The 24,979-nt window shown below is 41.4% G+C and overlaps 1 protein-coding gene across 3 annotated transcripts in view; it reads left to right on the forward strand.

The window, feature by feature from the left end:
- Window positions 1-24,979, forward strand: part of MYLK (myosin light chain kinase) — a 231,470-nt gene that overhangs the window by 126,591 nt on the left and 79,900 nt on the right. For all 3 annotated transcript variants that reach the window (XM_048486332.1, XM_048486333.1, XM_048486331.1), the window contains exons 11-14: window positions 545-697; window positions 13,992-14,132; window positions 15,496-15,693; window positions 24,246-24,492. In XM_048486332.1, the coding sequence (XP_048342289.1) occupies window positions 545-697; window positions 13,992-14,132; window positions 15,496-15,693; window positions 24,246-24,492 (739 nt within the window). The remainder of the gene's footprint in view (window positions 1-544; window positions 698-13,991; window positions 14,133-15,495; window positions 15,694-24,245; window positions 24,493-24,979) is intronic.

Genomic DNA, 24,979 nt, shown 5'->3' on the forward strand with positions numbered 1-24,979 from the left:
CACATAGCATCAAAATTTAAACAAGATACTGAACATGTTCAAGATATTGCTGGTATGTTCTTTTTGGCTGCCAGTGTCATATCCAAAATTAGACTTTGCTGGGTTTTTGAATGGCTAAAATGTCCCTCTGAACAGAAGCCTAACAGAGGTCAAATACAACAAACAAATTTGCCTGAATATTAAGTTCATGTGACATCTGGGCATGTTTAGATTTGTATAAAAATTTTATACATTTCTATATTCCCACCTACAATTAATTTTTGTGCGATCATTCAGTGGAGGATTCTGCGAACGCATCAGCAAAACAGTGTTAAGAGTTATGTAGAATAAGTACTTGGTATTTCTGAGCATCTATTCTTGTGAGAAACTTCTTTTGTATTCCATTTCAAGGAGAGTAATACATGTGCCTAGCCCAAGAATGCATCCTTTCACTGTGATGTTACAGTATTGAAGAGAACTATACAAGATGATTAATTGACAATGCAATCTTGAAAAGGCAATATTCAGTAATTTGGGGTTTTTCCCCCCCTCTCCACTCCTTTAGATAGACCAATTCAGTATGCCCATTCCATTTTTGAAGATGGGATTGCAAAACTGACTGTTCAAGATGCCTTGCCAGAAGATGATGGCATTTACACTTGCCTGGCTGAAAACACTGCGGGAATAGCATCTTGTAGTGCTCAAATTACTGTCAAAGGTGAGTCTTTTGAAAGTTAATCCATAATTTCGAAGAAATAGGATATGGACTGAACTAAAAGTAATATTTTTGCCTTTTGTTGTTGTTGGCTAATTATGTCTCCTATTGTAATCCCCCCTCAATGGGAATTCCCCCCCCCCCCAACTGAGATGGGATTATGGATGATCTGGTCTGGTGCAGTGATGGGCATGTTGTATCTTGGGATATTAACAGATAGTTCTTACTACTCATTAATAAATGCAACAAACTGCACATGTAAATAACTTTTAAAAGGGAAGCTAGGAAGCAAGTGCAGCCAAAAAAACAAAAAGAAAAGAAAAAGAACTGGACAGCACTCTGATTGGGTAAGCTGACCTGGTCTCTGATTGGTGGAGCAACCAGCTGACTAACAGAGGAAGGAGGTATCTCTCTGAGAGGGAACAAACTGAACACTTTTAGATTTGGATTCCTTTGTGTTAACATCAAGTCCCTTAGCTGTGTGTGAAAATCTATCCTGGGAGGATTTCAGGCAGAGAGTGAATATGGCCTAAAATATGCTGTGTGGCAGCTTATGCTGAGAGCAGAAATACACGGACAGTTTATTTATTAATCAAGGTAGAGGTGGAATAGTAGACAGAGTTTTTCCTCAGAGGGAAATATATCTTCTAGGAAATAGTAGAATTCCTAAGACAGTTAGGAAGGTAATTATACTCCAAGGAGAATTCCCTGTCTGGTGTGTTAGTAATCTACTGAGGCTACTTTATGAGGGAGATTTCTGTAGAGTGGGTATCTAACAGCGAAGAGACTGTGTATACCGAGAAAAAGGATACCAACCTGTTGGAACCCAATCTTTTTGAATTCATAAGTCAATAACATTTAAGAATAACTCAAGACAAAACTGGACCTTCATAAGAAATATAACATCTAAGAAACCTAGAAAGCAATCAGACATTTTTGCTATTTTAAATTAATTAACAATACTTACGTTCCACCAACGGAAAAAAAAATTAAAATTCAAGATTAAATTAAGGATTTTCCTTAGCAAACTAGCCTGGAGGTCACTGTCAGAGTGCTTGGTTCTTTCTGTATACTTATGTCAATTGACTTTTGACTCAGTGTATTTGCTGCTGTTTTGAGCATTTTCCATCTCCTCTGCTTTATGTATGAGGATGGCGACTGGGATATGTAAAATACCAAAAGAATGTTTGTTTACAACAGCTGACTAAAACATTTCAAGCCTCTAGAGGTGTATGTTTAACATTCTAACAGATTAGGACCATATATTAAAAAAAACTGTGTTTGTACTTCTTTTACAGTATCTCTGGAGATAAAGATGAGTGTTTTTGTTGCTGAAACTAGCCCTAAGTTTTAAATTACAGTTTCAAAATCTATCTCTTTGTTTTCCTTATATCTTTCATCTATAAGACTCCCTAAGGTGGGTTCATAGAACTAACTCTTCATAGTGTATTTGCTATTGATAACAGTTTTGCAAAATATAGACCCGAGTATTTCAAAGATGAGAAGAGAACCTTTCTGTGCACAGGTATTTGTTTAGAGCAAGAGAGAGATTTGAACAAACCTGGGAAGGAGTATGGCTTGGAAGATGATTATAGATCCAGAAAGTCAGGTTACAATTAATAATTATACTTAGCATATATTTTATATTCTGCATGTGTGTGCATATTGTATTATTCAATAATTGCTTTTGTAGAAGAAAGTTTAAAAGTTTTATTATTTATCTTGCAACTGTAGGTCATGATTTTATGGCCATGAGGGTGTGAGGAGCTTTGAAGGTTCAAAAGGGACTTAGATCAGTGCATTTCTGGTATATCCAGGATGATAGGCTGTTCCCAAGCTGGGAGTGAGTACCTATTATCAGGTCTTTAACTTTGATCAAGAAACCTTCCCTAATTGTGAAAAGAAATGTATCAGGCCATACGTTCTTGGGGGTATTTCCCCCCTCACTTCTGATACCTTAAAGTCCACAGATTTCAAGGGGTGCACTTTCTCATGCCTCTGCTCTGTGTAAGATACACAGCTGATCTTAATGAAGCCAGGAAGCTATTGGCCAGGACAGTAACGCTGCTGTCAAGGGTGGTAGTGTTGGGGTTTTCCTGAACTTTGCACTGGAAGGCAATTTTACCACACAGAGGTCACTTCTGAAAAAACTTGGACAGACGCTTTAAGATCTGCAAGAAAGATGCCGTTCTTAAGTAGGCCTTTATCTGATGAATGAAACTGTCACATAGGAGACTGTTAGGTGAGGGAGTCCTGAAGATACCTGGGTCTATAAAGCAACAAAGACAGTTGAGCATCACAAACATTCTTATTTGACAGACAGAGACTGCTGAAGTTGAAGGGGAATTTTTAAGTGTCAGTAAAAGTATCCTTAGTGCAACAGGCATGCTGTGCCCCCAGTAACATGAATTTTTGGTAGCTTCTGTGAATTCTTATAGAAAATAGCCTGCAAAATGTTTTTAATACATTAGACAGCACATACGTATTGAATGTGTTTGAGTCTCTGTTTTTGGGGCTGCCTGCTGCTAGTCTTGATTGACAGTTTGACTGTTTCATTACCTTAGAATTGCTTTTTGTTTCCTCCAAGTTCCTACAAATGTTAACCTATCAAGCTTTTTGCATCAATTTCTCTATTCCTTTTGTCACACAATCTCTGTAGGGACTCATAGCTCAATCAAAGCTCTTTCTGTCTTCTCTTGTTTGGCTCAGTTATTGTGCAAAGCAATTAGGAAGAAGAAGCAACACCTTGTGCGATAAATTTGGGAAGTTTACCTCCTGTTAAGTGTCTTTAAAATGGCAGCCACTTTTCTCTTCAAAGTTCACATAACTTTTCCTTCTTTTTTAAAAAGAGAATAATTACAGAACAGAATGAAGGGCTTTGACCTGTCATGTAAAAGGCCCATACTAGTAGCTTGTAAACCAAATGGAAAATAACATAAAAAGGAAAGTATGCTTTTATAAATTCCACTGGATTACAAGATCTAGGTTTAAAACTGAAAGCATATTATCAGCAGAAAAGGAGGCATGCTGTCACCTGGATATAGAAGTAATTTGTTCATGAAATGTTTCTTCCTCTGTTTTGCTGCTGCCAGGAGTATGAACTTCTCTGCACTACATCTTTATGCTATGTTGAATTCTTGTAGATGTTATGTGCAACTAGCTTGGCAGCTGAGTTGACAACCTCAAACCTGGTCCATGGTTTTGAGCGGAATTATCCTGTGGATTAGGGACCCAGCCAAGTGGGAGGCACCTGTCTGTTGTAGTGTGGTGAATGATTGTAATTCTCACTGTGTTATATAATACCTCAACATACAGCAAGCCAGTATAGATTTGTTTTTGGCTTTGGAATATCTTATAGAATCTGTAGTTCTGCATATGCAGCCAATTGATGAGGAATGGATGATAAAAGAGCATGCATTTCCATCTGTATCTGTGTTTATGATTGAGTTAAGATGTTGCACTGTGCAAAGATTTCACCATAACATGCACGCTGTTGTTCTGTTTTACCTTTTACTACAAATTGCTGATAAAAGTTAGATTTGGATATAATACACAGCCCTAACAGCCCTACCCGGTGGAGGGGGACACATACACAAACTCACCTCTAGAGCCGGCACAGCCTTGTGTTGATGTGGATGCCCACACTGCCAGTGCAAGTGGCAAATGCACCAGCAGAGGGGGCAGATATGTGTGTGCCCAGGACACTCAGTTCCTGATCCCAGAAGCAACCACCATGTCCCACCCCCACTGGTACAGAATGCTGCACCGGGGTAGCTGGGGGCATTTTGAGGGTGGAGCCAACCTTAGTCTGCTTCCACCTGGGGTTTGGGTCCACAAGTAACACCCTGGCCTTTAGGCTAATGCCATCGTTTCAGGGGGCATAAATCCATTGAGTCTAATGGAGGGCTTTCAGGCAGTGGGTTTTTTCCCTCCCTCCAAGTGCTGCCAAAAAGCCCTCTGAAGGTGGCAGGGCAGCGCCTAGGCAGTGCCATCCCTGGTCGCCCAGGGCTCTGGATTGGGCTGCCTGTCAACATGTCAGGTATTTATGTTGAACAGTTGTTTGGACTCAGGTGTCCTTGGTCCAAGTCCAGCATCCTCTCCTTTGTACCACACTGACTTTCTGAAAGAAGGAAGAATGTGTTTTTATGCAGTGACTCAGAATGTTGTTGTACGTGTAGTCTTCGGGTTGTACCAGTTTTTCAGTTGGTGGTTCTTATTTCGTGTTCATCCTTTGATAATCAAAAATTCTACGTGAAGGGTCAGGGACAAAAATAACATGGAATTGATGTTTCAGTGAAGAGGGGAATCTGATGAGATCAAATTGAAAAGTTCTCGTGCTTCATTGATGAGGTCTACCTTCCTGACATGAGGGTCAAAAGAATTTTGCACAGGTTGTGCATTAATTTGTGTGATTCTGACAAGTAGCAAGTAGCACATGCCTATGCTTGAAATGGTTCATAGTACTTCACTACGTTTCTTCCTGATGTAATTGTGTTGCACTATGATTAAAGATGTTTCAAGCTCACCCTTCTTCAGGCCTTTAGCATATTAAGAATAGAAGACAGAGAGCTGTCCACAGATATTTATATATCCTTCCCAGAATTAAATGTTTGGGAATCCGGTGGCCCTCGTAATCTAATTATAGCAGCCATTCATTGATCAACAGGCAAGCAGATTAGAGTCACCTGAAAGCTTTGCAAAGCGGCTGCTGTGACCAGTTTGTCGCAGCAGAGAAGAGATGCTGGCAGCAGAATTTGTTTCTCTTGATTTGGAGGAGCAAAATGTAACTTGAGGTTTTCAGGTAGGACTCTTCTCCAGATGTTATCGATAACTCCTCCCTTCCACCCTCATGTGCTCTTGTTTGTAATGTATAAACAAAATAACCTTGTTGAGGTTAACCAAATTATTGATGAAAGTCTTCTTGGGAAAGATTCTTATTCAAGTCTTATGTATTTAAGTGGTATACTTGAATCTTGTAGATTATAGAATAATTGTGCAATGGACTCTAGAAAACTACTTTCAATTCCTGTTCCTTACATGAAGTTTGCTGGATGGCCTTGGGCAAGTCAAAATTCTCTTAGAACTCTCTCAGCCCACGCAGAGGTTGGCAATGTCAAACTACCTCTGAATGTCTCTGGCCTTGCAAACCCTGCCTGGTCTCCATAAGTCAACTGTGTGTTGATGGCACACAGAATACACACATACTTACAAGTGGAGGGAGCCATGAGGGTTATAGAGCAGAGGAACCCGTTCCCTCTGCTGATACCTGCTGTCTCCCCAGTTGCTCTGCCTGGTAGGATTTTCCTCCATCCCTGGCCCACCCAGTATTCTGGCTTCCTCCCTGTTGTACACTGCAATCAGTTGGCTTCCTCTCCCTTTCCTTGACCAATCCTTCATTTTGCAGTGTCTGCATGTGCATAGATTCTGTAGATTTCCTTTGGAGGACTTTTATCTCACTGTATTTTTTGTAACTTTTTCTATTTTTTTTCCTGTAAACTTGGGGATTACTATATGCTCACAGAAACAAATATCTTTGTCCTGGATGATTTACCTTCGTAGACGTTTGTATTCTTATAGAAGGGCTGCTTATTGCTATTCGATATATGGTGAACATTACTAACATTATCATGTTGACTTGTTTCCCTAACAATAATAGCAACTCTCTCATCAACTTAGTATCTGACAAATGAGGTGGCATATTTAGATAATAGCGCATAATAGGAAGTCTTTAGGTATATGAAGTTTTGGGAAACAGCTGAATGAACATGTTCTTAAGGCTGCATTTTTCCTTAGAGCAACTTCCAAACATACATGTATCCACATGTACCAGTATGTTTTTTGACATATAGACATGTTACTGGAAAACACCTTCCTCTGTTGTTGTTGTTGTTGTTGTTGTTGTTGTTGTTGTTGTTGTTGTTGTTGTGTGTGTGTGTGTGTGACATATTTTTGCTTTTATTTAGCTTGCTACTAGAAATGTGAACTATGAATCAAAAGGCAACAAGATGAGGGGATGGTGCCTTACAGAGAGAGCTTTATATCCACATTCACATACTTACTACATTGCTGCATTATTTCCCAGAATTTTGTTATTTATTTACAGTTTCCACATGACATCATCCTCTTTTTGTGGACAGGCCATTGACAAACTGTTCCTTCCACATGAAGGAACTTCCACAGACTATTACTTCCATTATTCCTAGAAGAAAATCTACTTTATGTTAAACCTATTAAAATGCTGTTTCCTGGGCAGGATGGTGTCAGCATAAGCAGTTTCTTGTGTCTGAAGGAAAAACTGCATACATACAGAAATTTGGTGAGAAGCTAGTAAATTACCTTTTTCATTGCTGATTCAAGGAGCCAGTCCCTTGCAGCATTTAGCATAAATGAAGAAAATCACCTGCCTTTTAAATTGAGGAGAGGGGATGTCCAAAGTGCCTCTGTGAATAAGTGAACTAAAAAAAAAACAGTTTTAAAAAGGTATTGTGTTATTCCTATGGAGCAACAGCATGGATGTTTAAAAAAAAATAAGAGAACCCCCCTCCCCCCCGCCCACCTCAGCCTTCCTTTTAGACAGGGGGGAGGAATTACTCTTTAAAATAGAAAAATAAAATAAGGAAGGTGGTGAATCCTCAGAGTTATATGGGAACACAGCAGGGGTGGTAGCTGCACTTTACATCTGGTGTGAAAGGGAAACTGCAGCTAACAAGAGCAACATTTTTGACACAGTATATATTTTCTGCTTATTGAGTGATTCCATATTAGAATCATTCATTTGTGCCGTAGCTGACAGCGGCATGGCATCACTCCATGTAATGAAGAGAACTGAAATGATATATTACGCTATTCTTATTGTATCATGTGAAGGAGATTTCAAGCGACAACCATGTGATTTTAAAAAATCTTGCAGAAGAGCTCTCAACCAGCTCTGTTTTTAGAGTGGCAGGACTAACTTGGTGCTTGTGATAACCGGAAAAATCAGCCATAGTAACACTTGCAAAAAGTGATTAGTGACATGATATCTGGCTGCTTTGCTGTGTCCCTTGTTGGAAAGGTTTTAAGTAGGTTTAAAATGATTTATACAATGCCATCTCAATATGACAGACAGTAAAATAACATTTTGTGTGAAAGGGAAATAATTTGTAATGTATTTGTGAAAAACATTGAGGGCCTTTCTCTCTCCTCCTTTCCCTTCCCTTCCCTTCCCCTCCTCTCCTGTTCATTTTTAATCCCACTCTTCCTCCAAAAAGTCTTCCACCTCTCCCCATTTTATCCCTACAGCAGTCTCACCTGGTAGGTTGGGCTGAGAGAATGAGTGACTGGCCTGTCACATACCATTTGTGGTTTTCTAATTCAATATCCTTATGACTGCACCCCACTAACCAAGGTGCAGTCAGCATTCAAACCTTTCATCTGCTATAGTTTCCAGTATATAAATGACAAAAAGTTCAGTTTAAGGAAAAATGGTAACATAATTTAAGTGCTTGATGCCCCACACTCTGGAAAGGACTAGATATTCTGTCTTTTTTGGAGCTCAAAGAAACAGAAGGAGAAGATTCAGGGATGCCATTTTGCAGTGTTGATGTAAAAAAATAAAAACTGTGCCTTGTTTTAAAGGAGCGTATTCTTTTAAAAACAAGCTGCACCTGTCTTTTAATAGCATCTTCTGTAGTGTTCAACTCTCTTATGGTAAACTTATTACAAGTTGATTCCACAATTACACAGAAGAGATTTTGGAGGATCAGGCCAGATGAAATGCTGGAAGATCTGTGATCTGTTTTCAGAGCATTATCAAATAACATGTGCCGAAGCCCCAGTCCCGGTTGGGACCATGGTATGAGATAGAATTCACTTTTCCCATTGTGCTTACTTTCCTGATCTCAGATACCCATTTCTATTTTGTTTAGAGTGGCCTATAGGCAGTGTAGAGTAAAAACATGGCATGGACTCCAGTAGGTTGCAGGTTGGAGCTAGTGGAGCAGAGAAGGCAAGGCACCTTCTGAGTCGACCACATGTTGCCTTCCAGGAAAAACATTGGTGTGGGTTGGCTTAAAGGACTTCATTGGGTCAGTGGCCAAGGGGCAGGACTTGGCGGCTTGAGACCCTCACCTTCTCTTCATTCACTCTGATGACCCCCTCCCCCCGGGGTCTCCACCTTTCTTGCAAGCTGCGTGAGCAAGCCCTAAATGGCTACTATGTGGCTATTTCTTCCGTGCTGAGGACAATGTTTCTGAACCGTGTTCTTACAAGAAGGCCCTTAGAAGGCTGCTGCAAAGCACTGGTTGAAAGGCTACAGAGTATATATGGGCTTTCCCTGAGAGAGGTTGGCACCCTGCCAATCATTTGAGCAATGTGTGCAGGCTTGCACCATAGCTGGTAAAACCAACGCCACTACAATAAGACTTTTGTCAAAATGCCTCTGATAAGGAACAGGCCAGGTGGCATCTCATACATGACCAAATTTGAATGATCACTGTTAACAGGAAAGGGAAAAGTGCAGGCCCTTCCTGTTTAGGGATTACACAGAATGTTGTTGGGACATTAACTGAGGCAGGTTCCAGAGCCCCAAGTGCAGGTTTGATCATCTTTGTGAAGCCTGCTCCAGCCCTCACCCCAGGTCACAATGGAACAGGGCAACAGTACCTAGCAGCCCTTTCTCGTCTCCTGACCTGTCTCCAATACTGGTCAAAGATGGGATGGTGGGTTGGGTACCCCAGAACCCCAGCTGCGGCCACCAAGTAATCCACAGTTGGGGCTGCTGACAACTGGTTTGGCCCAGACTCCTATCAGGTTGGCAGCACTCCTCCCTTCAGCTGCAAGTTATTTAGCCCAGGGCTTTTTGAAAGGTTCTGCATTCCCTTATAAAGCTGCCGAAACCATAAGTCCATGTGGGACCATCCTGGGATAGTGGCAGCAAACATTTCAAGGGAGTGCGCCACAGGGAGGGATTCTGGCCCTTCGATGCACCACCACTTGTCAATTTGTGGGTTTCCTCCTTGGGGATGATTCCCCCTCAGAATCAGGAGAATTTAGACTTATCCATCATCTCTCATTCCCCTAGGGTTCATCAGTTTTTGATGCCATCGATCTGGAGGTATGCTCAGTGCTCTATGCCTCGCTCAATCATGTGATTAGCACCGTGAGGGCTTGTGGTCCAGGTGTGTTATTGGCAAAATGCATCATTCTGTTGGCCTTTAGGTTATTCTCTATTCAAAGCCATGATTATGGACTGCTCAGTAGCTTGCAAAGCCTTTAAGGCTTTTAGCACTTTACTGGAATGGGCAGCAAAGGGACACTCTGGTAGCCCTCACGTTACATGTTACCTCAATGATCTCTTGTTCACTGGCACATCAGCATGCACCGACCACCGCCACTTTCCAAACATTTGTGGGGGAGGTGGGGGTTCCGCTGGCCCTGGAAATATCCAAGACCCTACTAGTAGTTTGATGCACCTGGGAGTGGCGATGGACCTGGTCCAAGTCACATCATGCCTTCCCGCCATGCCTGTGGAAAGCTCATTGGCTTGTTGGGTAAGCTAAAATGCACACTGAAGGAGTTACAGGTCATGCTAGGCCACCTGACCTTCACATGCAGGGTAGTCTTTCCAGGCGGGGACTTCTTCTTGCGCCTTGTGTGGTTCAAAGTGAACGCCTCTGCCACACATCACTTCATCACATCAGGACCATTAGGGGCATGCATATGGGCTTAGCTGGAGTTTCTTCAGCATTTTAAAGGGGTATTTTTTATGGCTACTTATAACATGTAGTTCATTATACTTATGTAGTTATACTTATAGTTCTTTCAAGACTTCAAGTGCAAAAATTGGAAAGTGAAAGTAAGGACTTATTGAAGGAAACGTGAATATCGGTATTCTGACATTAACAGGATGGTAAATTCAACAACTTTAACTACTGGTTGTGGGTTTAAAATGAAGAAAAATACTTTTTGTAGAGGAGAAAGAATCAGAGATGAATTATCTCATGTATCATGTTTCAGTTCTGTGAGAATCCATTTTTCTTTCTTTAACTGGCAGTGTTAAAGCTCTGTTCAGAATAAGAGTTTGGACATAGGCCATATAGGAGGTGCTCTCAGTGGTTTAATCTGTGAAAACTGGATTAGGTGGTGCTATGTGATATTCGTGGGCATCTTTATGTATTTCAACTTTAAATTTAACAAGCCAGCATTTTGTGAGTTAAAACTTTTTCTACGGTTCAGTTGGTTTATTAGACGGAGCCAGAACAATATTTTAATCACCATAAATGGTCAGTGTTGCTGAGTGTGTGTCTCTGTGAAGGATTGAGGCTAGGCATTTGCTGGCTGCCTTATTTTAAGATACCATGGCAAACAGATTCCTCTATTACAATTAAATCTTTTCCAGAAACTAAAGGTGACTATTCTCATTGTGTTTATATATGAGAATCTACTGTTTGTGATGGGACTCTATTGATTAATAGACAGAAGTGCCCAGTTAGATGATTTTTTAGTTGGCTTCCTGCTAGTTCATGAGATGTTTTCAATTGCTGAAATGTATAAGCACATTCATGTTTGGTATATGGAAGTACTTGCATCTCTTTCCTCCTAGTCCTCCCTCTAAAAAGACAGGAGCTTTGGAATGAATTTTATTATAGGTTTGGGTCACTAGATTGAGTTTAGAGGTTATTTGGTGAACAGGTGCCAGTAGCTTCAAGATAATTTGGTGCCGTTTTTTTTTCCAAAAGCCCTTCAGGCCCCTGGAAAGATTTCTCATAGGGAATAATTCAGTCAAATAATATTGGAACTCCCTCCAAAAAACTGATCCAAAAACCAAATTTGTATTTGAAACCCAGATAACCGAGAAGTCTGATTTTTTCAGCTCCCTGATATTCAGAACTGATTTTTTTCTGATGTTCACATCCCTGTCTGAATCTCTGTGGGCTGACTTTGTGGATCATACTGGGATGCTCTCACTTATAGTGCCTGTGTTTCCCTTTTCCTTGTGACTTGAACTGCTACATTAATCAAAACTAAACTTTGTGAAAAAATAATTATGACTTTTTTTGCTAATAAAAATCAGCATGTTTTGATTTAAAAATTTGAATTATGTATTGTAATCCCTCAAATTAAGCATGCCCTCTTTTGGATTGTTGAGGGCACTGCTTGTTATTGTCCAGTGGAATCTGCATTACTGTAGTTTCCGAAAGATCTGTAATTACATTAAAACCAGAAGAAAAAATGACAAGCAGAGATTACTGGAAATTTTTGTGAGTCCAGTAACACTTTTAGAACTAACAATTTTTTATTCTTGGTATAAGCTTTTGTGTGTGTGCCCAGTTCTTCAGATACCCTAAAGAAATATGCATGCTCACAAAAGCTTGTACCAAAAATAAAGCTCAGATCCTCTGAAGATGCCAGCCACAGATGCAGGTGAAACGTCAGGAGAGAATGCTGCTAGAACACGGCCATACAGCCCAGAAACCACACAGCACCCCAAAGCTATGTTGGTTTTAAAGGTGCTACTGGACTCAAGACTCTTCAGACCAACACGGCTTACCCACAAGAGATTAATAGGTTTGGGCTGCTTATAACATCAACAAATATACTGTGGTACATTGTAAAACAGATTGTTATAAAATTATCAACATACTTCCTTTTCTATTAGTTTCTCAGTTTAAGTGAATGGTTGTTAAGAGATACGTGTGTGTGCATTGGTAAGAAATGGGGTGTTAGGGGTATTTTAATCAGAAACGTACCGGTATTTCAGCTGTGAATACTTGGGGGAGGTTGGTTCCTTTGGAACCTAGATCTGGTCACTACAATTGCTGTTCTTCATCATGCCTCTTCACCAACCCTTCTTATATCCATATCTGGGCACTTACTTGGATAGCTCAGCCTCCAGAAGCATTTTAGGTGACATTATGCCCTACTGATAGCAAGCGATGAAGTTGTGGATGTATCCACAAATGAGAAAAGCTTTACGTAAGACACAGTTGGGAAACAGGAAGAAAGAACTTTCTCATGTTAATGCCTCTGGGATAGACTGAGAAAGGAGGGCAGATACTATAAATTCTAGAGGAACCGTCTTCTCATCTGTAATAGCAAAGTCCAGACACAGAGCTCACTTTCTCAAATACATTGCTGAATACAAAGAGAAGAGAAAAAAAAAACTAGTGTGTTGTACAAACTGAGGCCAAAAGATCAAGCAATGCAGCCATGTGCTTCCCTTCCATTATAATTAACTTTAATACCAGGGACCTAAACAAGATGAAATACCAGCCTCTGGGAGGAGCTGTGGCTAAGTGGTGGAGTATCTGTTTGGCATGTGGAAGGTCCCAGGTTTAATTCCTGGCTTCTCCAGTTAAAGCAGTGGTTCTCTACCTTCCTAATGCCGCAACCCTTTAATACAGTTCCTCGTGTTTGGGTGACCCCAAACCCTAACATTTATCCATTTTACAGATGGATACTGAACACTGATGCAGAGAGTCTTAGGCGACCCCTGTGAAAGGGGTCGCGACCCACACGTTGAGAACCACTGAGTTAAAGGATCTGGCAGTAGGTGAAGTGAAAGACCCTTGGCCTGAGACATGGGAAGAGCCGCTGCCAATCTGAGTATTCAATACCAACTTTGATGGACCAAGTGCCTGATTCAGCAGAAGGCAGCTTCATTGGTTCATGTGTTCACAAGCGCACTGTCTTTGCTTTCTGGGTTTGTCTTGTGAAAGCAAGGCCCATTGATTATGACAGCAACTTTTGTGTGTATGAGAAACATTTCATTTGTGTCACTTTCAAAGCAAAAAAAACATTTCTTATAAATTATGCTACTTTACCTGTTTTTGTGATAGAAAGAATATAAGGTATAGTATTTCTCCCCCCCCCCCCCCCCCTGCATTCATGGGTATTCCTGCCAGAAAATTGTGATGTTATCTGTTGACTGTGTCCATTTACATGATGTGAGTTTTCATACAGGGGTGCATTACATGTACGAACAGGGTTTTGGTACACAGGCATAGATCACATCTTGTAGTCCCAAAGAGAGGCTCCCTCTGTCTCACACAAAAATTTTCCCTCATGCTATTATAAGGTATTACATGTGTGTGCAACAACATTTTTGTTAAAAGATACTTTTCAGAGCTGTTGGCACAGCTGGGAAGACAGTGAAATAACTGCAAACTCCGTCATTGTTCTGAGTGGATCAGTAATATTGTTGAATATTTTTTTCTATTTGAAACTTTAGCCTGTTAGTTTTTCTCACATTGAAGAACGTGTGAAACTTTGCAGACAAAGATTTCATGGTTAGAAACTGTTGTGTTATTTATTCAAGCAGAAAAGAAAAGCAGACAGAAATTGGAACGGACACTTTCTTCTCCAGCCAGCAAAACCTTCCCTCCAATCTTTCTTAAAGGTCTAACTGATCTCAAGGTGATGGATGGTAGCCAAGTGATTATGACAGTAGAAGTTTCAGGTAAAAGTCAATGGTTACTAATAGATCATGATCAGATGCCCAAGCTTGGGCATGGCTGAGTTACTTCTGATCTCTTGTATCTTCGCTCTAGTCCTAATTTTGCTTTTTAATTGCTCTAATATGACATAATCCAACTCATTCCATGCGGATGGGAAAGGCAGTTCATGCAGGGAGAGGTCTATAGGGTCTATAGGTTTCCTGCCCACCATGCCACATTCTATACTGTTTCCGAGGGTGTGCTCAGTATGGCTTTTCTGGAGTTCAGAGTTTGCAGTAGGACTGGGGAAGCAAATGACATGATTGGGAAAAGGTACATATTTATGTGAATTAACCTGGGTCTAAAGATACATGACAAATGGTTAGAGGAGATTCAGTCTGGAGGCACTACTTAAAGTAGTTGTCCAAAGGGGAGGAGCTGTGCTATTTTTGAATGCACAATTGTACAAACTTTGCCAAAGACCTTTTCAGATATTGATATACTGAGCCAGAGACCAGTCTGGTATAAAATACATTTCAGGGACAGGTTGTGGTTCTGAGAGGGAGAAGGAAAATACTGGCAGTGGGATTGTAAGTAGGGTTCACAACTCAAGGTTGGGAAATTACTGGAGATTTGGGGATAGTATTAGCAGTCTGATAACAATAGCGCCTGAGGAAGGTGGAGTTTGGAGAAGGGAGGGACCTGAGCAGCAATAGCATAGGGGTTAAGAGCAGGTGCACTCTAATCTGAAGAACTGGGTTTGATTCCCTGCTCTGCCACTTGAGCTGTGGAGGCTTATCTGGGAAACTAGATTAACCTGTGCACTCCAACACACGCCAGCTGGGTGATCTGGGCTAGTCACAGCTCTTTGGAGCTCTCTCAGCCCCACCCACCTGACTGGGTGTTTGTTGTGAGGGGGAGGGGGAAGGGAAAGGAGATTGTAATCTGCTTTGAGTCTCCTTACAGGAGAAAAAGGGAAGGGGTATAAATCCAAACTCTTCTTTTTCTTCTGAGTGTGATGCGAGAGAGCCTACCCTCCAAAGCATACTTTTTTTGGGGGGGAAACAGATTTCTGTAACCCAGAGATCAGTTGTAATTCCAGGAGATCGCTAATCCTCAACAGGAGATTGACAACTCTAGGTGTAAATGAACGAGGGGAAAAATCACCAAAGATATTCATATTAATGTAATTTTAACCAGAATCCAGCTCAGCATTGTTCTGCTTAAAAAACACACACAGATAAACAGACTTTTGGCAAAAGGAAGTTAAAGCAAGTTGTTTTTTTCTTATCTCATGACTGCACTTAGCCCAGTAGTTGGCTCACAAGCTGCTTCCCTTACTGCTTATGGTTTATCTTAGTGCCATGTGTTTTTGTTGTGGCTCAGCTAACCCTGCTCCTGAAATAATTTGGTTACACAATGGGAAAGAAATCCAGGAAACAGAGGACTTTCACTTTGAGAAGAAAGGCAATGAATACAGCCTGTATATCCAAGAGGTATTCCCTGAAGATACTGGAACGTATACCTGCGAGGCCTGGAATGACTTAGGAGAAGCTCGGTCCCAAGCAACACTGACTGTACAAGGTACCCTGCGTTTTTAAAGGTTTTTATTGTTTAAGAACTAAGTTTCACAAGAAGGCATTTAATTGTGCTTAGTGAATATAAATAGTTGGATTTGGGCAGTGAGAGTACAAAATTCAACCCCCGCCCCCCTTTCAGATTCTGTACAAGTTTCTCCAGAATCCGTAGCTTCCTGTTCACACTGTGTCTCATTCTTCTTCCATACTCTGGTCTTAGGTGCAGCAAATAAATAAGGCCCTATAAAGTGAAGAGCTGCAGTAGTGGTCTCAGAGAAACTGAGTGGATGCAGCCCTCACTTGAACCTGCTGCTGCTCACCATGTTGTCTTTGAAAACTCGCTGGAAACCAAGGAAGGAATGTTTATCTGCTGTGACTAGGAATGAGCACCAATAAAAATTATTGGTAATTTTTGGTTTTGGGTTTTTTTAACCCAGAAATTACACAAAATATTCAAGTTTAAAAAATCCAAATCTGAAAATTTTCAGTTCTTCCCTCTCCCCACCATTTTCCAAGACTTAGTGGAGGGGGTGGTGGTGGCGGCGGCTGAGAAAGCAAGGGCGAACGACAGATCCTTCATGCTGTGCTGAGTTTGCTCAGTGTGGCATGGTGGATCTGGCTGTCCCTCCGTCCCGCCCCCCTTGCCCCCCAATGCTGGCTCCCAAGTCCTCGTGCACTTTGGAAATGGTGGGGCGGAGGGAAATATAAAAAGCTGGGGGGGGGGAATGTTTTTTGGCACCAGGCTTTTCAAACACACCTGTTTTTTAGTCAGTAAAAGAAAAACCCTTTTCTGTGGTTTGGGTTTTCTGAATCACCAATCCTAAGGTTGATTCTTGGGCAGCATCCAGGATGGGCAGCAAACAGAACTGTGAAAGGCAGAGATGTGTTTAGAGTTGTAAAGACCCAGGTGTGGGGGTGGAATAATTTCCCCCCCCCCCCCCCCCGGTTTTCTCTGAAATATTTTCTGAGAGAAAATATTTTGAAAATTTTGGGGAGCACTATTAAAAACTCTCCGGTGAAATATTTTCTGATTTCAAATTCAGTGCTTCTTAAGACAAGGTTTTTCTCACTTGAAATGTAAAGCATGAGAAAGTCTTCAAACTTTTTCCGTTTTTCCAGTGGGAAAAATGGAAATTTTTGGTGAGCACAGAAGAACATAAGGTATATTTTTTCATTCAGAATGAGTGCAAGAAACAATGTTTTTACTACAAATGTGTAATATGAACATTTTAATGTAAGACAGTTGACTAGATAATCTGCATGGAACCTGAAGGGAGGGGGCATCCCATTCCCTCTGCCTTTCCTTCCTCTCCTCTCTCCCACCCCAACTGCATTCTTGATGTTCTGTCACCACCCTCGCTACCCCCACTGACCTATGCTCCCTGCTTCTTGCCCTTGCCTTTCTTTCCTGTCCTCTACCCCACCATACTCCATCCTCATTGCTGTATCCTACCACCCTTGCTGTTCTGCCTTACCAACCCCCCCCAATCCTTTTCACTTCTTCCCGCCTGTCTTTCCTCTCTCCCCCTCACACCACCCCTACTGTTCTTGTCAACCCATTCCCTTTTCAGTACACTGCCCATCCTCCCAATCTTCATTGCTCTTCCTAGGGTGGGTAGGCGGGCCTCTTTGTGTCCAGGCCTTCTGGACACTCCTGAGTTGTGCCTGAGCTGAGTGATGTTTGGTTCGTCAAGTGTGTAGAAAAAAATTATTTTGTGTAAATTAGTCCAATTCATGGATTTAGATATCCACAAGTAGCCTCCCTTCACTAGCAGATAAAAGATAATTTGCATATATATTATTTGATAATTATAGGGACTTATCTGGAACCGCAAGAAAAACTAAAGCACAAGTATTAACATGGGACTTAAATCTATCATATTGTAGATATATACAATTTTTGTTTAAATGTGAGTAATTCTGACAACAGTAAAAAAAATTATAATGTGTTTAATACTACATTATTAATTCAGATTTTTCAATTTTATAGTTTCATATTCAGATTTTCTGGTAGTCCAACCTGCTGTGACTGTATGAGAGTGTTTCTTCCTAAATATAAGCTTTCTTTTGTTAACTACATAATTGGTTTTTTTCTCAAATGGCAAAAATTAAGATACATGTCCTATAGTTGTAGTGCGTGCCCTCTGGGCTGGCCCGGCTTTGGGCCTGTCTGCTGTCCCTTCTATCCTGCATGGACAATCTTAGGACCCTTATATGGCCCAATTTTTGGCTCTATAGTGACCTGCGCTCAGGTCCTTGCCCAGCCTGGGCCCTTGGTGGGCAGGCCTCTGGCTTGTTGCCCTCTAGAGTCACCCTCTCTGGGCTTCAATGATATACAGTCTGGCCTGGCTCTTGGCTGTCCTCTACCCCCACTCTTGCTTTCTCCTTGCTAGGATATCGCTCTCCTCTGTCACTCTGTCTCTCCCCCTTCCATCTTTCTCTTCCTACACAGCTCTCCCTCTATTCTCTTCCTCCTCCTTTTAAACCTCCCTCCAGTTTCCTCCACTCCATCCTTTTCTTGCTCGCTCTCACCTCTAGTCCTTCATTGGCTCTTGGGCTGTATGTCTATTCGTGCCAGGCCACTGGTTGACCCCTCCACCTGAGAGTTCACCAGGTCCTGGGCCGGTGTTCCTCAGCGTCTCACCATCTGCCCTCCTGCCCAGCTTCCCAAAGCTTCCTGCCCTTTCTCCCCAGCCCTGGCTTTTCCGCTGCCTTTATGTTGTGGTCCAGCCAGCAGGCCCCTCTTGCAGCCCACCTGCATTACAACTGGGCTCCCTGCTGCCTGGTGCTCCACCAGGGTACCATTCCCCATCTTGCTGAGTCTTGTCTTGCACTCCTCGTTTGCCATCAGAGGCTCAGCTTGATACAGCTTGACCAGAGTGCCAGCCTGCTGCTGCTGTTGATCTGAGGATGTCACCACCGCTCCTTCCAAGGTGAACAGCAGCAGGGCTGGTAAGTCCAGGCTGGCTGGAGGCACTGGCTCTGGCCAGATAGCTTAGGTTGGAGCAGTTTGCAACTCTTCATCAATTAGGTGGCATGTTTGGAATTTCTCTTATGATAATGAAGGCATTTATACTTTTAAATTCCATAAATATGTCAAATAGTACAATTGTATATGCTAACTTATAAATGATGCATTTTATGCTATTGAATCAGTAAAAGAAGTTGAGGTTTGATAGGAAAGTAATTATCACTTATATTTTCATTTCCCCAAATTTCTGGGTTTTAAAAAAGTCCCCAAATTTCTGGAATATCTCTAGGTGGGTTGAATAATGAAGAAGTGTTGTGGGAGAGGGCAGTGAGAAGTAGTAATGGCAGAGGTGTGGCTGCAGTGCCCCTTGTTGAACTGTCACTGGATTGACAGAGTTAATTTCCAAAGGCTTTCATGGCCGGATTCAACTGGTTGTGGTGGATTTTCCTAGTGTTGTGTGGTTGTGGTTCAGGGAGATCTTTGATCCTAAAGATTTCAGTGCCATTCTGTGACGGAGTTAATATTCAGAGGTGTATCACAGAGGGAAGTCTGTTACACACTGTGTTCCCTCTGTGATACACCTCTGAAGATGCCAGCCACAGATGCAGGCGAAACGTTCGGAACAAGATCCACTAGACCATGGCCACACAGGCCAGAAAACCCACCGGAACCAGAGTTAATTCCATCAGGACATGACATCAAGACTGATTCAAAAGAAAAGTGAGCTTTAGCCACTAGAGAAAGTAATCGGCAATTACCAAGAATCTTTATAGATGTAAATATGAAATGAATGAAAACTGAATGATCTCTGCTGTCTTGGAGAGGAAGCAAAGGAGTTAAAACAGTGGATCTGTATGAATGTTGTTTGTATTATAATACAAAGACAGAAGCCATATGTGAGCACATAATCAAATAATACAAGAAAACCATAACATTCGTATTGGTAAACTAGTTAGGGATTACTCTGTGTACATTTTTCACAGGCAAGTGTTAATGAATTAGGTTTGAGTGTATATTGCTGGATTAAATAATAAAGCTGTTACAATCATAGGCAATTCCCTCAAGAATTCCAGAGGAGGTCAGATGTGAAACTGCTTAACTTATCCTGAGTGGGTAAATTTTTGGATGATCAGACTCCAGGATAAAAAGAAGAAAGCTTATTTGCACGGGGTTACATTGTACAAATACTGGGTTTGGAAAATTAAGAAATTCCAGCCAAGTAAGGTAAGGTTTAGCTAATGGAGTTTACAAGGAAAATAACACAGAAGTCCAGTGGCACTTAATAAAATTTGTTCCAGTCTAAGCTTACCAAATAATTTTACAAGTAGATACTTGCTGGAAGCAATACAGTAATTCAGCTTTATAACATTTACTGTACATTCAGAGCTTGCTTAGACTTTGCACTGTTTTCCTTTGTTGTCCTTTCTTTTCATTACGAAAAATACAATAATATTATAATACAAGACAAATATAAAATAAACAATCAGAACATTCAAGTCACAGACTAAATAACAGAAACAAGCAAAGAAAAATCCCTATTTCAATTTATATTCCCATTTCAATTACATTCCTGTCTCAGACTGAAAATTGTGGGTGCTGTATTCGATAAAAGGAGTCCAGTTCTAAATAGACGTGTTTTCACTTGAATCTTCTTTAGTCTAATTTCCTTACAGAAATCTTGCCTATTAACATGATATGCTGTAATTTACATGCCCAAATTTCTACCTTGGGAAACTATCTTCCATCTTACTCTGTTTTCAGTTTTGTCCTGAGATCATTCTGGCTGTGACTGTCAAAAGTATTACCATATACTAGTGATTTGTAGGAAACTGGTTTGTATTATAACCTAATGAACATACAAACTGGAAGCATACTTTTCTGCTTAGTAGTCTACATATTTAATTTTGTATATTATACCAATTTTTGGCAACATTACTTTCACACCTGATGTGAAAAAGATGCATGTCTGCTCCCCACATCTCCAGCTCTTATTTGAAATATTAGTATTGTTTTAAATAACCTGAAAGGGACTTACCGGTATTTTTAAATGACCCAAACACGTTTCTGTATTCTAAAAGTGATATTACAAACTTTAGATGTTTTCATGCTTAAAATTTTACCTCTAGCCTTTTTGATAATTTCATTATTGTGAAGCACGTTTTACAGTTGAGAGAACAGTCCGCTTTGAACAGCCATGATAATACCAATTTCTCCATAAGAATTAATGGCCCAGTTAAATCTTGACTTCTTTTAACCTAACTAATAAATTCCCTTATCTGAACAAACACAAATCTCCTAATAACAGGTGAACCTATTTTTCTAACAAAGTAGTTGCATGGTTCCGTTCGACCTTCTACACTAAATAAATCTTTCTAAACCAGCACGCAGCCACAGTTTAAAGTTCCCCTAAGTCCCAAGTGGGTGAGAATCTTTGCTGCCTGAGGAGAGGAGAATGACAACACAGACAATGACCTTGTGTGGAATAAAATTTGGCCTCAGCCTGTTTATTGGTTTGCTGGCTGAAGGAAGCAGAGGCACTGCATAGAGAATGGTTCCGGTACTGAGCAGCACATCTGCTGTCCCCCAGTAATAACCTTCCCCCAGTCCGATGCATGGTGGGAAAACCAACACCCGGAGCAGCAAGATAGTGGGAGCCTCTGGATGAACTCGCCTTGCTATCAGGGGGTGTGAGCCACCCACAGCTCCTGCCTGGGCATGCTCACTACCACCCCCAGGCCTTTTATGGAGGCTCTTCCTCTCCTGAATGGATCAGTCCCCATGCACAACCCACCAGGCTGTGATGGATGAATGTAAACAACAACAAAGCCCAACGAACAATAGGGCAACACTACAAGATTGAAAAATGAGGGTGGATGGGTAGGAATAGCTGTTGTAGCTTGAGTAGAAGAGAGACATGGGAAGGCCTGGCCTGCCCTTAAAAGGCTGCGGCCCCGCCCCCTCCATGTACATCACATGCTCGCACAGGCAGCAGAAAGGCCCTGCCTGCTGGGCTGGATGCCAGCACTGAGCCCACCCCTCTCCATGCTCGCTCCCAGGCAGCAATGGTGGCCAAGGTAATTTTCAGCCGCACTTTATTATGAATCAGTTGAGTCAGTTGAGAGATATTACCAACACATTTACTCCCTATCTTATCCTATACCTGACCTAATATGACAAAATCTTACCACATTAATTCTTTTTTGTGTGTGTCAAATCCAAGAGGATAGTGGAAAATTAATACCCATGAGTTTTAATATCCCAGGTTAAGAAACTTTTACCCTTCTGGAACCATTCTAAAATAAATTCCGATAGTGAGGCCACATAGTAATTAACAATATTGGGAGCAGATAAATCTTCTTTATTTTGAAACACTTACAGAAGTCTTTCTGATTCTGGGTATTTTTTTGCCTCCATATGATCTTATTAAATATTCGTTGAATTTTGGTTAATTCACTTTGAGTAATCAAAAGAGGCATGGTGGAGAACAGATATAAATATCTTTGCTATCCTGCCAAGCCAAGATATTTTTAGCTTAGACCATCTGAGCGAATCTGCCTTAACTTTAGCATTAATTGAGTCTAAATCAAGTCTAAATTATATACTATGAATTTATCTAGATTATTCATAATATTTAGACCAAGGTGTTTGATATCCTTAAGAAACCAGTTATAGCTGAAAAGCTGGGACAATTTCTTTTTTATGCTATCTGCTGTGTTGATTCTGTTGCATCAACACCAATTTTGATTTGTTAATTTTATATCCAGAAACTACATTGTGAGCATTAATAATTGTAACTTTTTAAAAAAACGTTGTGGTTCTTGCATTTTGGGAAGAGGATTGCTGCTTGGGGAACCCCACATACCAGGGGGCACCGGGTAGAGGTCTCCTAGCACCACCTGTGTCTCTAACACTGAAGAAATGAGATCAGCCACTGTAGAGGTGTCCAATGTCAGCAAGGAGTGGGTCATCAGATTGTAGTCAACCATGTCAAACACTGCCAATAGATTGAACAGGAACAGCAGTGCTGACTCACCCTGACCCAGCTGTCATCAGGAATCATCTGTGATGGTGACAGACCATTTTGTATGCCATGGTGGTGGAGAGGAGGTGGAATGCCAGGGCAAGGTGCTATGCGGGGGTGGAGGTCTGAAGCATCTCTGTCAGGTCCCCCAGCAGCCTCTGTGTGTGCACCTGTCCTAATTGAATCTGTCTGCTGCATGGCTTGCCTTGAGCTGCTGGCTGGGGGACTTCATGATCCCCAGTGTCTGCAGGACAATTGATCTAATTGTCACTGTTTGCCTTTATGGCAGCAAGAATGGAGAAGTGGTCCACAACATCAGCTGAAAACATCAGGGCAAAGAATTATGAGGTAGGGGACAAATTGCAGAGCCTTAGCCCATGTGTTAATCTGCAACTATATGCTTCAGAGCCACTATCTGGTGTCTCAGTCACTTCACCCATCTCATTCTTTCCCCACCTCAGCAGCCAGACCATCTTGGTCTTCCCACTGTTGCTCAATTCCATCTCCTTCTGACTTGGTACAAGGGGATGGTGGTCTGGGTCATTGGCCCCAGGGTCTTAGATGAGCAGATGAGCTCAGATGGGTTGTGGATCAGAAAGGAAAAGTGTCTGTCTGAGAAGAAAGTTAGTAGATCTAAAGCAAAATCATTCCTGAAGAGACACCTGCGTGTGTCTGTGTGTGTCTGTGTGAAACCTAAGTAACATCTGAAGCTCTGTAATTTTTAAATGAAAAGAACCTCTCTGAAACCATCAAGCATTAGTACCTCTCTGAGCCAGTTTAAGAAGCCTTTCTTTTGTTTTTAAAATGAATTTAATTTGTTGTGTTCAAGTTACCCTTGTGCCAGCCTGCGTTTGTGTGTGAGAGATTGAAGAGTGCCTGTTTGTGTGGCTAGAATCCCAGCTAATTTTGAGTTCCCTCCATTTTTGTATATGGGACTCTGAAGGACATTCCCCTCAGACCAAGAGTGAATGTGAGGTGGGATCCTTTATTATATTTGACAGCCAGCAGCAGTTTTTTGGGATTCCTAGTTCCTTCTCTTTAATGGTGGCAGCAGAGAAAAAAAAAGAAGATCCCTGAATACTAGCCTGGGATATTTTGGGTGGCAAAGGAAAGCCCACTGGTCAGTTTAGTGGGAACCTTGATTGTAGGACACCCGTCCCGTTACAATTGATGGCTAGTGGTGGGATAATATCTCTCCCTCGCCCTTAAATATAAGCACCCCATTACACCTCCCCTCTGAAGAGACAGAGCTGGCAGCCATCTGGACAGTGTTCTCAGCAGTCACAGGCTTCCCCATTGTAGTGGGCTGCACTCCCACGGGCCACATAGATTGTACTAATTTTGATAGGTCAGTGGTCTGATAGGTCATGTGTACCTGGAAGAAATAAAATGATGATTTCATTAAAGGAAATCCATAGATAGTATGGTTAAGAGACTGCTCCGTCTGATTTAGAGAGCACATATAGCATACATAGTACATACCCATGAGAAGTCTGAGCTTGCAATTCTAGAGTGAATAAATCTACATTATATTTTCTGGTTTCTTCTGTTTGTCTTTGTGTTGCAGAACCTCAGGATGGCATTCAGCCATGGTTCATTAGCAAGCCAAGATCAGTGACGGCAGTTGTTGGGCAGAACATCCTTATTTCTTGTGCCATTGCTGGAGATCCTTTTCCTACGGTTCACTGGTTCAGAGAGGGGCAGGAAGTAACACCCGGAGCAGGCTTGGAATTTCTGCAGAATGAAGACATCTTCACATTGATCATAAGGAATGTGCAGCCCCGCCATGCTGGGCAGTATGAAATACAACTCAAGTATGTTGATAGCAATGGCATATGTGGTCCTATCCTAAATGAGATTTCTGTGAAGTATTGCCTTATATAATGGCTCCTTTTATTTACTTGCCATTTCCCTCTGAACACACTATTTTTATCTTGTAAATTGTCCAGGAAGAAAAAACGAAAGTGGAGTAGGAAAATATATATTTTATTTATATCTGTGGGATCTTTGGATGTAAATAAAATATATATTTTCTCACCACACTTTTGTTTAATTCTCTTCCTGGACTCTGTATTGGTGCAACTCCCTCTGTAGCTTGTAAACTAGCTGTTAGCATACACTTTGGCCAGCACAGGGTAGTGGTTAAATTGTCAGCTCCGCATTTTTCCCCAGAAGCTTGTTGGGTGACCTTGAGCTAGTCACACACTGTCATTCTAACCACCTAACAGGTTTGTTGTAAGGATAAAGCAGAGTACAATGTAGTAAGCCGCTTTAGGTCCCACTGGGGAGAAAAGTGTGATA

The sequence above is a fragment of the Sphaerodactylus townsendi genome, linkage group LG02 (assembly GCF_021028975.2).
Source record: "Sphaerodactylus townsendi isolate TG3544 linkage group LG02, MPM_Stown_v2.3, whole genome shotgun sequence".
NCBI lineage: Eukaryota > Metazoa > Chordata > Lepidosauria > Squamata > Sphaerodactylidae > Sphaerodactylus > Sphaerodactylus townsendi.